The sequence below is a fragment of the Oryzias latipes genome, chromosome 12 (genome assembly GCF_053564925.1).
Source record: "Oryzias latipes strain Hd-rR chromosome 12, Olatipes_Hd-rR_3.1".
NCBI classification, from domain to species: Eukaryota; Metazoa; Chordata; class Actinopteri; order Beloniformes; family Adrianichthyidae; genus Oryzias; species Oryzias latipes.
The window spans coordinates 28867665-28884400 of NC_136248.1; the positions used below are offsets into that span (position 1 = coordinate 28867665).

The following is a 16736-nucleotide window of genomic DNA, read 5'->3' on the forward strand; positions in this document are numbered from 1 at the left end:
TGAGCATCGATGCACACTAGTTTTCCACAGAGACTTCTGGGAAATTTACAGGGCACTGGTCTAATTGCCCTCCCTGCACTAGAGGGAGGGAATTCGGACTCAACCAATTTGTTGTGATTTTAACAATCCTTAAATATATCCTTATTTTAATGACTGAAGGGCTTTTTAGTTAGCTGCTAATTGATTATAATTTGTTTTAAATGACTGAATGATGTACTTTTTTATTTATTTTTCAGTTGTAAATTTATTACACACAATGATTTGTGATCTTCACTGGTGTCCATGGATTACATGAAGTCTTTCCACCTTTATCCACCTTTGTCATGGTAGGGAGAACACGTCAATGCAAGGGTGGGGTCATTTGGACCCCGTAGGATAGCACAAGGGTTTTAATGTATGAATGATGCACTGACCAAAGATAACTTTTTAAAATATCATTGTACCAATGACAAACAAATCTTACTACAAAAAATATCCTGAAAATTATAACTAAAGACTTGTCAAGTAACTTGGAATTGTCACCAACTATTTGACTTGAGCTTCAATACAAAGACATCAACTACGTCGTACAAACCCTCACCCTTGAAGCCATAAACAGGATGGCCACATAGACTGAAGTTTGCTCCGCCCACTTTAGCTTTTCAAAATAAAATGATAAAAAGAAGTTTCCAGCTCAGTGGCCTTGTGGTAAATACCGTATCCACTCTTTACCTGGTAGGTTGTGAGCTTAAATCCAGGCCAAGTCATATCAAAGACCCAATGCCTTCCTGTTTGACACTCAGCTCTTAGGGGTTGGATTGGAGAGTCAAACCACCAAATAGTTTTCAGCTCTGGAAAAATCAAAACAGCTAATTAAAATACATTTATTTTCTTATTCATAATTTTTACGAGTATGCATCCGCATATTTTGATCTTAGGATTTGTCAAAAGCACACAGACTGGATGATTTTTTTAAGGGGGACAATAAAAGGCGTATTTTAAACTTGAAAGTCAAACCAAAACTAACCTTCTACGTAGTACAAAACCCAACTAACGTCAATCTAAAAGACTACTAGGAGCTGCTGTAAGAACAAGTCCGGGCACAAAACGGGCCATTAACCCTTGTGCTATCCTATGACCCCACCCTTACATTGCCGTGTTCTCCCTACCATGACAAAGGTGGAAAAAGGTGGAAAGATTTCATGTAATCCATGGACACCAGTAAAGATCACAAATCAATGAAGAAAAAAGGTTCAGCGCACTGTCTAGTGGGTCTAGATGACCCAACTCCCAATGTTAAAATGCCTAGGATAGCACAAGGGTTGCACAGACATTGAACCTGGCCTTCTGTGTTGTCCTCAATGCTTTCACACAAGCGAGGCCCATCAGTGATTAACCTGGACTTTCAGTAGCACCCAAGAAATGGAAGTAACGCTGCCTATAAAGGACCTGCAAACACTGGGGCTGAGGCCAGAGACTTTCAGCACCTCCTCATCCAGCAAGCCTGTCTGTATGTGATCTCCAGTAGCTGCAGCAGTGGAGGAAATGCGCTAAGAAATAAAAGCCGAAGGAAAACCTGAGCTGATCAAAAATGGGCACCTCACTGGAATGACAGCTCATTAGATTCATGTTTAGCCATCACAACACAGATGGGGATTATCAAACATCTCAAAAGTCAAAGGTCACAGAGGAGCTGACCTCTGGGTTTGAATGCAAGCAGATTCATTGTGATGCTAATCCTGTTTTATCCAGTTGGACCTTAAAATAAACCCAGCGCTCTGAAGAATGAGCCGTAATCCCCATCACCAAGCCTGTGCGCTCCCGTTCTGAGCTGGGGTGTTATGTCACTGCGGTCAAAGCTGCAGCCGTAAAACCATCAGCACATCACATAGACGGGGAGCTAGAGCAGGTGCTGCAGATCTCATAAAGGGATTTTCAGAAATGATTTGAAATGTTTATGAAAATCCTGTAAAAAAAAATAAAAATAGAAGAGTGTTATTGCAAACAATAAGTCGTGTGTAGGAACAATCACAGGAATTAAAGTCAATGTCCAGTGCAAACAAAGGATGATGCAGAGGATCAGGGCGCTTGGCGAATTAAAGTCTTCTTTCTTCTTTCTCTTTCGGCTTTTCCCATCAGGGGTCGCCACAGCGAATCATCCTTTTCCACCTCACTCTATCATGGACATCTTCTACCCTAACATTAGCCAACTTCATGTCCTCTGTTAAGACATCCATGTATCTCCTCTTTGGCCGTCCTCTTGCCCTCCTGCCAGGCAGCTCCATCTCCAACATCCTTCTACCAATATATCCACTATCCCTCCTCTGAACATGTCCAAACCATCTCAGTCTGGCTTCTCTGACTTTGTCGCTGACACAGGCAACATGAGCCGTCCCTCTGATGTACTCGTTCCTTATCCTGTCTAACCTGGTCACTCCTAAGGAGAACCTCAACATCTTCATCTCCGCTACCTCCATCTCAGCCTCTTGTCTCTGTCTCACTGCTACCGTCTCTAACCCATAGAGCAGAGCTGGTCTCACCACTGTCTTGTACACCTTTCCTTTGAGTCTTGCTGGCACTCTTCTGTCACACAACACTCCTGACACTTTCCTCCAACCGCTCCAACCTGCCTGCACTCGCCTCTTCACCTCTTTTCCACACTCCCCATCACACTGAACTGTTGACCCCAAGTACTTAAACTCCTGCACCTTCTTCACCTCAGTCCCCTGTAACCTAACGCTTCTACCTTGATCCCTCTCGTTCAGACACATGTATTCTGTCTTACTACGACTGACCTTCATACCTCTTCTTTCCAGAGCAAACCTCCACCTCTCTAGCTGTTCCTCCACCTGCTCTCTACTCTCACTGCAAATTACAATGTCATCCGCAAACATCATTGTCCAGGGAGATTCCTGTCTTACCTCGTCTGTCAGCCTGTCCATCAGCATAGCAAACAAAAAAGGACTCAAAGCTGATCCTTGGTGTAGTCCCACCTCCACCTTGAACTCCTCTGTCTGACCTACAGCACATCTCACCACCGTCATACTTCTCTCATACATGTCCTGAACTACTCTGACATACTTCTCTGCCACTCCAGACGACCTCATACAGTACCACAGCTCCTCCCTCGGCACCCTGTCATACGCCTTCTCTAAATCTACGAACACACAATGCAGCTCCTTCTGACCTTCTCTGTACTTTTCCATCAACATTCTCAAAGCAAAAATGGCATCAGTGGTGCTCTTACGGGGCATGAAACCATACTGCTGCTCACAAATCTCCACCTTCTTCCTAAGCCTGGCTTCCACTACTCTTTCCCACAGCTTCATTGTGTGGCTCATCAACTTTATTCCTCTATAGTTGCTGCAGTTCTGCGTGTCACCCTTGTTCTTAAAGATTGGGACCAGAACGCTTCTCCTCCATTCCTCAGGCATCTTCTCACTCTCTAAAATCCTATTGAACAACCTTGTTAGAAATTCCACTGCTGTCTCTCCTAGGCACTTCCATACCTCCACAGGTACGTCATCAGGACCAACGGCCTTTCCGCTCTTCATCCTTTTCAGAGCCTTCCTAACCTCATCCTTTCCAATCTCTGCTACTTCCTGCTCCACAACAACCACATCTTCCTCCCTTCTTTCCCTGTCATTTTCCTCGTTCATCAGCTCCTCAAAATACTCCTTCCATCTTTTCTGTACACTCTCCTGGGTTGTTAGCACCTTTCCATCTCTGTCCTTAATCACCCTTATCTGTTGCACGTCCTTCCCATCTCTGTCTCTCTGTCTGGCTAGCCTGTACAAGTCCTTCTCTCCTTCCTTTGTGTCTAACCTGTCATATAGCTCATCGTAAGCTTTCTGTTTGGCCTTTGCCACCTCTCTCTTCACTTTACGCTGCGCTTCCTTGTACTCCTGTCTACCTTCCTCAGTCCTTTCTACATCCCACTTCCTTTTAGCCAACCTCTTCCTCTGGACGCATTCCTGTACTTCCTCATTCCACCACCAAGTCTCTTTACCGTCTTTCCTCTTTCCAGATGACACACCTAGCACCTTCCTACCTGTTTCCCTGATAATCTCTGCTGTAGTTTCCCAGTCCTCTGGAAGCTCATCCTGACCACCCAGGACCTGCCTCAACTTCTGCCTAAATTCCTCACAAGTTTCTTCATTCTGTAGCTTCCACCACTTGGTCTTCTTTTCTGTTTTCCCTCTCTTCTTCTTCCTGACCTCCAGAGTCATCTTACACACCACCATGCGGTGCTGTCTGGCTACACTCTCTCCTACCACCACTTTGCAGTCATTAACCTCTCTAAAATGACCTCGTCTACATAGGATGTAGTCCACCTGAGTACTCCTACCTCCACTTCTGTATGTCACTCTATGTTCCTCTCTCTTCTGGAAGTAAGTGTTGACTACAGCCATTTCCATCCTCTTCGCAAAGTCCACCACCATCTGTCCCTCCAGATTCCTTTCCTTCACACCAAACCTGCCCATCACCTCCTCATCACCTCTGTTGCCCTCACCAACATGCCCATTAAAGTCTGCTCCAATAACAACTCTCTCTCCTCTGGGGAAACTCTCTATGACCTCATCCAACTCACTCCAGAATCTCTCCTTCACTTCTAACTCACAGCCAACCTGTGGCGCATACCCACTGACTACATTCACCATCACCCCTTCAATTTCTAACTTTAGGCTCATCATCCTGTCTGAGACTCTTTTCACCTCTAGAACACTGTTTACAAACTCCCCCTTCAGAATCACTCCTACCCCGTTTCTCTTCCTATCAACACCATGATAGAACAGTTTGTATCCTTCTCCAATACTACGTGCCTTGCTGCCCTTCCACCTTGTCTCCTGCACACACAGTACATCTACCTTCCTTCTCTCCATCATGTCTGCCAGCTCTCTGCCTTTCCCTGTCATTGTGCCAACGTTAAGAGTCCCTATTCTCAAACCTATGTTCCTGCCTTTTCCCTTCTCTCTCTGGCCACGGACCCTTCTGCCTCCCCTCTTTCTTCCACCAACAGTAGTCAAATTTCCACCGACACCCTGTAGGTTAACAGCATCGGTGGCGGTCGTTGTTAACCCGGGCCTCGACCGATCCGGTATGTCTAAAGTGTTGTGGATGATTCGCATGGTTATTTTGGCAATTTTTTTACGCCGGATGCCCTTCCTGACGCAACCCTCTCTATTTATCCGGGCTTGGGACCGGCACAGAAGTTACTGGCTTGCAACCCCTGTGGCTAGATTTAGAGATGATTTAGATTTAGAGATGGTTGGTTACTTTAATTCGCTTGGCGAATTAAAGTAACCAACCATAAACACAAGAGTCCATAAACTTCTAGGTCAGACCTGAAGCAGTTTAATTCTGCTAAACCACTTCAAATACTTCATTTTTATTTTTTATTTTAATGCCGTCTTTTGCCACAAATATCGAACTTTAACCAGCCTTTGAGCAGACATAATCGTTTAGCTTAAAATAGGGACAGGATAGAAAAAGTCTGGAAACGCGCATTCATAACTTTTAGCCTTTTTGTCATCTTGTATCTTAAAACGTGAAATTGTTCAATGAAACCTCCTGAAAATATCTTTGATTTGAATCAAATCTCACACGTTTTGTGCATTTAAATGGTGCTTGGAAATGTAGAGAACGCAATAAATATATTTTTTTCAATCAAAATAAGGAGTTTAAGTAGTATAGTAGTATACAAAAAGTTCTTTGCTAACAGAGTTTAAAATCAAAATTACCTTCAAAAATTAACCCTTGTGCTATCCTAGGCACTTTAACATTGGGAGTTGGGTCATCTAGACCCACTAGACAGTGCGCTGAACCTTTTTTCTTCAATGATTTGTGATCTTCACTGGTGTCCATGGATTACATGAAGTCTTTCCACCTTTGTCATGGTGGGGAGAACACGTCAATGGAAGGGTGGGGTCATCTAAGATAGCACAAGGGTTAATGAGGCTAAATGTGTTTTTGTGTTGGGGATCTTTAGGCTAAACACATGTAGATGAGGTTACGACCCATGTAGTGAAACAGCTTGAGCCTGTCATACGCAGGGTTCATCATACACAGCCTTAACACAATCCTCTTAGGCTAAGGTCCAACATGATGGGGGTCTGCAGGGATCTGATGAAATGTGTTTTGCTTTTAATGCGTTACATGTAAAGAAAAGTACTGCGACCATGCACCGGTTGGGATTACAAGACGCTTCATTTAGGCCAGGCTGCAGGAAAAAAAGATTGACTAGAAGGTTACGAGCAAAGTAAGTCTCAATGATTCTGTCTCTGTAAGAGCCTGATGTCCACAACCACAGAAGAGGGCGTTGCCACCGCGTACAGAAAATAGATTGACACCAGTTTGACCTCTGATTAAAAGTCAAGAAGCTGGCAGCAATATTAAACTGAACTATTTAATCAGAGGTGAGACATCTGGCCTTTAGGATTTTATGTCATTGCTTTTAGAAACAAAACAATAGAATAAAATCTAGGACTTTATCAAATCCTCTGATTAACTAAATAAACTCCACTGTTAATCTTGGAAACAGGGAACCATTAGAGGGGATCACTCACCCTGCTGTTAGTTAGACCCCCCCCCATCACTTCTGTGGATGTCAGAGGTCGCTGACATTAAGCTAGCCTGTCCCTGTCGTTTTAAATGCTTTCATTTTGATGAGACATGGCCACGGTGCCTCCACTGCAGACATTAGAAGATTATCAGAATGATTGACGAGTATTAGAACATTCTTGTTCCCACACAGTGAATTTTATTGACCCGCTGACATGCCTAACGAAATTTGTCTCTCGCATTCCATCTCCTTCGGGACGCGTCGGGGTTAAACGCCCACTTTGTTCAAGGCGGTGAGTGCTTCAGGATAATGTAATGATATCTGTCTGAACATTGCAGAAATTAGATCAGGCGCAGAGCGCACAGTTTGTTCTGATGGTATGAAACAAAGAGCGAAGCAGTGCTGAAAATCAAACGCCGACATACCTCCGAGGCTAAAAGGTCAGATCATTTCATTCAGCGTTCGACCAAAATGCCGATTAATTGATCTATAACATGCAAATCTTTAAAGGCTTACTTGACTGAGCCAAAACAGCAGTCGACAAAGATAGAAGCGCACTGAGAAAAACAATTTTTCTTAACTCGATTTCAGAACGGTTGAGCTTGAATTTATTCTAAAACTGACATAATCAAAAACAACAAAAATGCTTTTTTTTTTCCTGTCACTCATCAGGTATGAACAGGATTGTATGTTACTTCCAAAGTACTTCAAAATAATGTTTAACATTACTCTTAGAATGACAATTGTGATGCATTACTGGACTTTAACAGTACTGTCTTTGTAAAACTTGGAGAAGGAAATTATAACAAAGTGACCACAAAGTATTTTAGTGATTTGAAAAGCAAAATTTTGTAATAAATGCAAAGCTAAGGAAGCATAACTGAAGGATTACTCCTCAGCTTTTGTCGGTTAAGTCCATTAAAGTTAGAATAAAGCCTGTTCATGTCTATGACGACACTCATTCATCCAGGTAGATTCCATCATAGTATTAGGGGTTAACCCTTGTGCTATCTTATGGCCCCACCCTTACATTGACATGTTATCCCCAGCATGACAAAGGTGGATAAAGGTGGAGAGGATTTCATGTAATCCAAGAACACCAGTAAAGATCACAAATCATTGAAAAAAAAAAAAAAGATTCAGCGCACTGTCTAGTGGGTCTAGATGACCCAACTCCCAACGTTAAAGTGCCTAGGATAGCACAATGTTAAAGTGCCTAGGATAGCACAAGGGTTACAGGACAGGATCGGACAGACGAATTTTATCATCAACAACCTAAAGAGTAAAATGAATAATCTACAGGACAATTTGGCCACAACTGTTACGGACGAAGTTTTCCAGGAGATTGTCGGCCTCACCCAGACGGCACAACTGGCCCAACACAATAAAAGCAAGCAAAGGCAAATCAAGAAATTTCAGATTTTCACCAGTCAACAACAGATCCTCAAGGACAGTCTAGAAAGGAGGAATAGAGAAAACCATGCCAAAGCATTGATCGACAGAGAGAGGTGGATTACGAATATTGCCGACTGCGAGCTGACTCAAACGGAGAATGAGGTACTATCCAAGGGGGCTGAATTTCTCGGTTACACCTGATCAGATCCCCATGGTAGACCTCATCACAGCCACAGAAACTGCCATAAAGAGGAACAATTTGACTGGATCTCAAGCTGAAGAAATGAGGCTTAAAATTTTGGCTGCACTGTCCAGTGCTAAACGACCACCTTCCAATCTTTCCCCAGATTAAAGAAATGCCTTAACAGCTCTGAAGAAGGACCACAGTATCAACAAAGCTTTTTGGATAAGAGGTGAAACGTTTTCAACTTTAAAAACCAATTCCAGATGACAACCTACTACTATGAAAGCCTGTTTAGTTTGATTGAAGGGACAACATGGCTTGATGGCTCAGTTGGTTGGGTGTAGGACTAGTATTCAGGTTCATTTCCCAGGATGTTTAATGAGCTAAAAAATAGTTTCTTCAGGCAACACCCACACTGAATTGGCTGATCTTCAGACAGTTCTGGGCTCCTTGGAGACCCTCCTATTGATCAATTATGGCACTGCTGCATCGGCCACCAGTGGCCGATGTAGAAAAAAAATCTTTCTATCACCATAAAATTTTAAACGTTTTCTTAAAACGGCCACTGTGTGGTGTGTTGACTGCGACTGCCGCCTCCCAATTCCAAAAGCAGCAATCCGGAAACCTGCTGAATCTACTGAAAAACGTTGCGGTTGCCACACAGTGTGACCGAAGTCTCAAGAAGGTAGACAATACTAAACACAGAAAAAGAAACCAATCCTCATGCTTCACTCTTGAAAGCATTTCCAACAATGTTTTCATCATGCAGCAAACAAACAGCAAAACATATTAGAGCTACCCAAGCTGTGAGTACTCATTATTCACCATTTAAAAAGGCTGGAGGAGGAACTGGAACCAAGAGAAGAGGCTGGAGAATTAGACTTAGGGATTTTTATCAGAATAGTTCAGAAAGAAATACTGTGAATGAGAATAATGTTAAAAAGTTAATTGTGCCCAATTGCACTGAGGCCTAAATTGTAAATTTTACAATTTATACTACACATTTACAATGTAAATTTACAATGTAAATTTTTACAAATTTACAATGTAAATTTTAGGGAGGGCTTTGTGCATTGTTCCCGAGTTTGTTTCATATCTTTTTTTTTAGGTGAAAATCTCTAACCAACACACCCGTATTTCCTGTTATTGACCATCAAAAATACCTTAAACAAGGTTACAAAATCATTGCAGGCTCTAGTGCAGGTATTTTATTTACCCTACACACATTAGCAGTTCATTCACACTGAAAGGGAATACAGAGAAATGAAAATAGCTGTTTTTCAGAAGCGTATGTCCAATGAAGGAGTGGAAATTATGTGGCGCACTGACAAGGCCGAGGCAGATGATTTAGATCCATATTCACACACTGCCAGGGACCCGGCACTGAGAGCACAGCCAATTCAAATATAGCACAGACTCTTGGGAAAAAGTTTCCTTGAAAAACATGATTAATGGCCGTCCAGTGCGTTTTAGTCAGCCTGCATGGCGTGACCAATGCAAACAGGTTTTCTTAGGCAACACGGTAACCTTTGCCCAGCTGGCAAATGCAGAAATCAGATGATGCTTTTGGCTTTCGCTTTGTCCCATTTAAACACAGGCTTTATCTTCATGCAGCTCCTAGAAAACATCCTACGTCCATGCTGATTCCTAGAAGAAAACCAGAACCACATTATTGAGTTTGAACCACTGCAGACAGAACGTTTAAACATGCAAAGTTAATTTAACTAAATAGAAACTGGAGTTTGGGTGATTGCATCAGCAGGAGAGAGTTGGCTGAGTAAATTTGAGGCAGAGCTTTGAGCAAATAGTGATATAACTCTGTGCAAACATTCAACGTATCACAATGTGCAGCAACTCAATGACAGTTCAGAGAACTGTTTGCTAATTTTGGTTCACATGTATGCAGGCATGAACCTTTTGACCCACAGCCGCAAAGGTGGTGTACACAATGCTTGAAGTATAACAGCCCGCCGAACACTTATGCTCTGTGTCCGATTTCGTCAAGGGGGGTGCAGACGCCACGTTTAACTCAAGACTCGCGAAGCTGAGCGCTTTGAGCCGACCTAAAAAGCTCAACACTTGATGTTGAAGCTTTAAGCCTACTGCGATTCTGTTCATGCAATTAACGTAAAAAAAAGAACAAATCTTGAAAATGTCAAAACTGAAATTTAATCTGAAGGGACTTCCTGGTGAAATAAAAACGTAATTCCAGCAAAATTACTGAACAATTTTAACCCTTGTGCTATCCTAAAAACTTTAACATTGGGAGTTGGGTCATCTAGACCAGTGGTCCCCAACCTTTTTGTCACCGCGGACCGGTACAACGCAAGACACGTTTACCGTGGACCGGTGGGGGTGGGGGGTTTGAGGTGCAGCGCAAGGTACGTTTACCGCTGCCTGTTAAAGGCAGATTTCCGGATTTTTTAGCGGGTGCAGGTTCCTCTTCTGTCCCTTCATTGGACCGTTTCCCCTTGTTTTTTGCTCATTTTGGTTGTTTGGGTTTAATTTTACCGGGGTGTATCACATGATGTTTGGTGTGTCGCGACTTTGACGTGCATTAAGTGTGACGGATGTAACAGAGAATCCGGTCACTTTTCAAAATAAAACGTTTTTTTCGAGAAAAACAATAAAATGGAAATTATTTTTTCTTTCTGTTCGTCCCGGTGCCAAGTGTCCTGCGGCCCGGTTCCGGTCCGCGGCCCGGTGGTTGGGGACCACTGATCTAGACCCACTAGACAGTGCACTGAACCTTTTTTCTTCAATGATTTGTGATCTTCACTGGTGTCCATGGATTACATGAAATCTTTCCACCTTTATCCACCTTTGTCATGGTAGGAAAAACACATCAATGTGAGGGTGGGGTCATCTAAGATAGCACAAGGGTTAAGTCTTGATACAAAATTTAGGGCAGCAATTGTCTGTACTAAACAAATATTGACATTTCATTAAATAATATTTTTTGCGATGGACGATTTATGGACGTAACCCTTGTGCTATCTTAGATGACCCCACCCTTACAAGTGCATAGGATAGCACAAGGGTTAAAAAGGTCCCAAACTCTATAAAAAAAGTTTTTTTTTTTTAACAGAACCTTCATTTTTCAAATGACTGAAAAACTACAGAATTTAACAACAAGAGAAAGGAAAATGTAAGTCAATGCTATGAAGACTTTATAAGATCTGAATGCTGCAGACTACATAAAAGCAGAAGAAAAATACTAAGGTGGGTGTGAAAATAACAGCCTCCCTGTTTTTTAATTAATATGAAACTGGGTCACATTTCTTCTTTCATTTTTAACCATGTAACCCTTGTGCTATCCTAGGCACTTTAACATTGGGAGTTGGGTCATCTAGACCCACTAGACAGTGCGCTGAACCCTTTTTCTTCGATGATTTGTGATCTTCACTGGTGTCTATGGATTACACGAAATCTTTCCACCTTTATACACCTTTGTCATGGAAGGGATAGCACAAGGGTTAATAGGTTCATTAAGTATATCCAGTTTAAAGATGAGAGCTGGTAATGCTAATAGCTGTAAGCTAAAGCAGTTGTAGTGCCATCACAACTAAAATAAATATTGCAAAAATGTTCTATTAGGATTGTTTTAGTTCACTTTCCGTGGTTGCTTTGTGATTTGTTTAATTAATATATGAATGCTCTACATGACAAAATAATAGTTACCTTTTTCCACAAAAAGGGGTAAAAGGTTAAATTGTAAAACCTTGTTTCCCACGCCTGAAGAATGTTCCCTTTCAACACAGATTTGATCCTTAGATGGTTTCATGGTTGAGAAACTTTCTCAGAATTGAATTCCTGTTTTATCTCAATAATTTCATAACTGTTAAGGTTGGAGGCCAAGCATGAAGCAGTAGGTCAGCAGTGAGAAGCTCTGCTGTCCCATAATAAACCCTCCCAACCGACAGCCTCTGCGTCTCAGATACAAACAAAAATAGACCCCAGATTTTAAGGCAAGAAGTGCTTTTTCAACTACAACAGAAAAAGAAGAGACAAGATGCTGGAGATTCTGACTGCACTGAAAACTTTTTCTGTGTACATCACAACTTTTTTTCTTTTACTCTTTTTCATGGCAAAACAAGACCCCTGAAAGCAAATCTGCTGGAGTGCATCATGAGTAATAAAGTTTTAGCAGCACAAAAATCCAAACCTACTATCCTTAAGTTCTAAAACTGTTATTTATTTAAAACTCATATTTTCTACGGGCGTAATTTGACTGGAAATTAACGTTGGTATGGACAGAGTCCGCTTCATGTGGTTCAGATCGAGTTCTGAATCTGGTGTTTGGTCTGGATTCAGACTGCTGACTACCGGACATTTCCGTTTCAAAACTAAAGCTTGTAAACAAAACCACGACTAAAGATCTCTTCGGTCGTTGGCCAGGAATTACAAGGATGGGGCAAAGCAACTAGAGAAATAATCCCCACGATCCAACGTAGGGATAATTCACTTATTCAAACTAGCTGAACAATTTTGAACGTCTTTATCAATTTCAGGAACAACACTCTGTTATTTTGGTACGGCGAAGGCGTACTGCAGTGCTTCTCAATTATTTTTTACAAAGAAAATGTTTCGAATGTTTCGAATGGTTACCTGGCACTGTTACCATGCACAAATAGAAGTAGTCTGAGGGTTGGGGCTTCAGATTGGTAATATTGCTATTTAGCATTAAAAGTAAAAGAATCAAGAGAAAACTGACATGGTAAAAATAAAAGTGTAAAAAAGAAAAGAGAAAAGTGAAAGACATATGAATTTTAATTATTGTAATTTGTGGTTTAAAATGCAAGTCTTGTGATTATTTAATCTTTTATTTTTTTCAATGCCCACTAAGCTGGCGTCATTGCATTTCCATATTTCTTGAAATCCCCCTTGTCAGAAACAGCAGGACTGAGCAGGGTTGGAGTTTAAACCCCGCCCACATTTTTATCACACCTGCCAAAAAAGCTTTACGATTCCAATAGTTATGCATTCCAAAAACGATTCATTTTCCTCTCAGGTGTGATGGAAAAACAAACAAGACTAAATCTGTAATGACAACATTTTAGGCTGCAGACAACTAGTTTCCGCCTTCATGTACTAATACGAAATATTTTTTGATGGATCTTAGCTAATCGAGGTTAGCTTAGCTTCAAGTGGCCAAAGGTGCTACAGTTTGAAGTTCCCTCTGCTGAGTCCATGTTCTCCGTTTAAACCAGGACGTTCACACACAATCACACTGGTGCTTTTCCCAGCGTGCATCAGGGCACTGTGGGGTCCGGTAATTTCTAGGGACCAGCTCGCACATGGCAGGGCCACACAATACACAAAAACATGTACAAATATAAACCCCTTTCATGCCAGCCATTGCAATGGTTGGAACGCTAACCACTGTTAGAATGCAAATAACTGGAGGTCCTTAACCGCAGGCTGATCCCTTCAAACCATCTCAACAGCCATTTGTCTTGTTGGCTCTGTGAAAAGTCTAACATGTTGAGAGGTTTGATCCCGCTACAGCCAAGAGCGGGAAAAACAAATTCTGTGTTTAATATTCCAGATATTCTGGCCTCTTTCAGGCATGAATAAAAAGTTCTGCAGGTCACCTCTTCAAAGAAGATGTTTGTTTAGAAAAAAAGGGAGAAAAATTCCACTAGAGTCGAGTTCTCGTTTAGAAATGTCTCGGAAGGAAATTGGACCTGGGCCGCACGCATTGATGGAAATCCAGGTCAGAAGTTATTTCCACACCTTAAGCTTAATATAGAAAACACTCAGCTCTGTGCCACCAAGAGTCTCACAATGTTAGACACAATGTTCCTTTGGCAGCACCCTCGCATCACGTCCAGAACTAGAACCGACACATAAGCTGAAACCGATAAGAGCAAAATGTACTTAACCCTTGTGCCATCTTAGATGACCCCACCCTTGCATTGATGTGTTCAAGGTGGATAAAGGTGGAAAGATTTCATGTTATCCATGGACACCGGTGAAGATCACAAATCTTCGAAGACAAAAGGTTCAGAGCACTGTCTAGTGGGTCTAGATTAGAGGTAAAATCGGGCCTAAAAAAATCCAGCCCGACCCGACCCAGGCCCGAGGGCATTAAAGCCCAACCCAGCCCGAGCCCGACCAATTAACTTGATTTGCAGGCCCGAGCTCGAAGCAAATCCGAAATTTCAATTTATCCCATAGTATATTTGGTAGAAAAAAATCGCAAGATTTCTTAAAGTTAAAATAATCTACATATTTTTATGATCATGATAAATGCATTTGCACAACGAAATAACGCGGGAACACAGAACAAGAGGCCAGACAAAGAGGGTGAAAGAGAGATCTTGATGCGCACTTGCTTCATTACGCGGAGAAATACTGCAGCTCAGCGTCTGCGCTTCCTGTTTAGTAGTAGTTATATAGCAATTACCTTACAGCACCTTCTCTGTTTTACCCAAATTATTTATTTATAACAAGTATTCCTTAGTTTGGTATCCACACATCGTTTTAGTATACATTTTTATAAACATATTTATTAAAAAAGTCAGTGAGAGAGAAGCCCGGCCCGACCCGACCCGAACGTAATGATTGTCATTTTAGTCCCCGACCCAAATTTCGGGCCGGGTCGGGTTCTGACTCGAGCTTAAGATCTTACCTCTAGTCTAGATCACCCAACTCCCATGTTAAAGTGCCTAGGATAGCACAAGGGTTAAATAAGGCTGCCAAACAAACAAACGGCGCCCTCTGACTGCTACCGAAAGACAGACACAAAACAAAACGAGAAAGAACCCAGAACAATCATTTCTATCCAAATTGGGCCTCTAGCACTGATTTAAACAAGTTGGCAAACAGTCTTGGCTTCAATTCACAGTTGGATAAAACCTGCTGAACGTGTAGATTTAGTAAAAACTGAAGTTTGAAAAAGACAAAACTCACTTGAATCTTTGTAAAAAACAAGAAGCAGTAACCACAAGAGGGACGCTCCCCCTGCAAGAATTGAATAAATGTCTTCAGAGAAATGACAGAAGTAGTCTATTTGAATCTGTTCTTATTTAGTGACACAGGATCAACAATCTAGAAAGAATTGTACTTTCAGACTAACTTTAATAATTGCAATGATTTAACAAAAACATTCAGACCTTTTAAATCTTATAAGGCTTAAAAACTGATAAAAGATCGTCTTTGAAAATGTTACCTTCGGTTTCAGAAGAGAAAAAAAAAGCAAACACTGCCCCCTGCTGGATCAGAGAGAAACTACAGCAGCACACTTTTAGCAAACAGGTTTTTATTTGTAGTAAAGGTTACAGAGCACCAGATGTTTGATCTGCCAGAAACCAGCAGCTCAGAAGTGGAGGTTCACAACAAGCACGTTCGGTGGATGTTTGTACAATAAAGAGTTAATTTATGATCACTAGAACCAAACTTTTCTCATGAAAGATTCATTTAATTTAAAACACGATTCACCTAAAATACACATGACAGATTCAGGGATAGGGGGCAGGTTCCCAGTTTTCCTGGCTTTGGGCGGGGCAGTCACATTGACACACAAATGTCCAACCCATAAAGGGGAAAACAGCTCTTTTCTTTGAGGGAAACAGTCACACGGCGACAAACAAAAGGGCTAAATTCTGCACCAGTTCTTTGGCGTGATGTTCTGGACCTGAACGGAATAAGAATCAGAGCTTAGATGTGGGGGAAATGAGGGTTTGTTGATGAGGTGCCGCACAGGAGAGGGGAGGTTCACGCGACTACGATCGCTTTTTCCTGCTTTCTAAATTTCGGAAGTTGGCTGGCCGGATCTTCATCTCTGCAAACTCGATGGAGTGTTCGTGTCCTTTCCAGTGGAACCAGTTGATCCCCTGCAGAATTTGTTAAAAAATAAATAAAAGTAGAGGTGATCTAGTCGATAAGAAGAACTCCCAATGAGTCTCAACTGACAGAACTTTATTCAAGTTGAAAGAAAATTATTTTATGGCAGCTGCACGTACCTTACTATGACTGCTGTCCCCGTATTTCCCCATCAAGTTGACACGATGGCAGTTTTTATACCAGAAGGCACCTTTGTAGGACAGGGCGCAGTTGGTCACGGCGATATCATTATCATTATCGTAGGTGGAGAAGGGCCGGCCCTGGTGGTAGGTCATGGAGTCACCTGGTTGGAGGCGTTAAATGGAGAATCTAGTTACGGTTCTGCACGCTCGCTGATGAAAATCTGAGAAAAGAATTGCTCGTTTTTCCTAAGATTCATTCAATGCTTTTTGATACTTAACCTTTAAAACGCTTCCAGGAAAAACCAAAGACATTAAACTTGGAGTCTTTCTTTAATGAGAACTGAGGAAATGTCAGCATTGATTTCTACTAAAAACACTCTAAATGAGGGATTTTCCCTCCAAAAGACTGACAGAAACTGAAAAAGAAAAGAGATTTATCCCTGGTAACTTAAAATAAAATAGAACAGTTTTATAAACAGACCTACAGTTCAATATGACATTCTAGTAAATGATGATTCAACGAATATTTTTCATCTACAAAAATATAATTTTTTTTTTAATTTTATAGTTTTCTATGAGCATGTTCTTCTCTGTTCTAAGGTATTTGAGAAGTAAAACTGCTGTGAAATTATTTGAAATGGTTAAA

At 41.6% G+C, this 16736-nt stretch overlaps 2 protein-coding genes across 14 annotated transcripts in view; one reads left to right on the plus strand and one right to left on the minus strand.

Annotated features, from left to right (window-relative positions):
* The window catches only part of LOC144996475 (uncharacterized), a 68286-nt gene that overhangs the window by 23265 nt on the left and 28285 nt on the right, over positions 1-16736 (plus strand). The gene's annotated exons all lie outside the window — the stretch shown is intronic.
* The window catches only part of tnca (tenascin Ca), a 59053-nt gene continuing 57684 nt past the window's right edge, over positions 15368-16736 (minus strand). For all 12 annotated transcript variants that reach the window (XM_023960503.2, XM_023960512.2, XM_023960511.2 and 9 more), the window contains 2 exons: positions 16088-16251; positions 15368-15958 (listed from right to left, as the gene is read on the minus strand). In XM_023960503.2, coding sequence (XP_023816271.1) covers positions 15848-15958; positions 16088-16251 — 275 coding nt within the window. In that variant the 3' untranslated portion in view covers positions 15368-15847. The remainder of the gene's footprint in view (positions 15959-16087; positions 16252-16736) is intronic.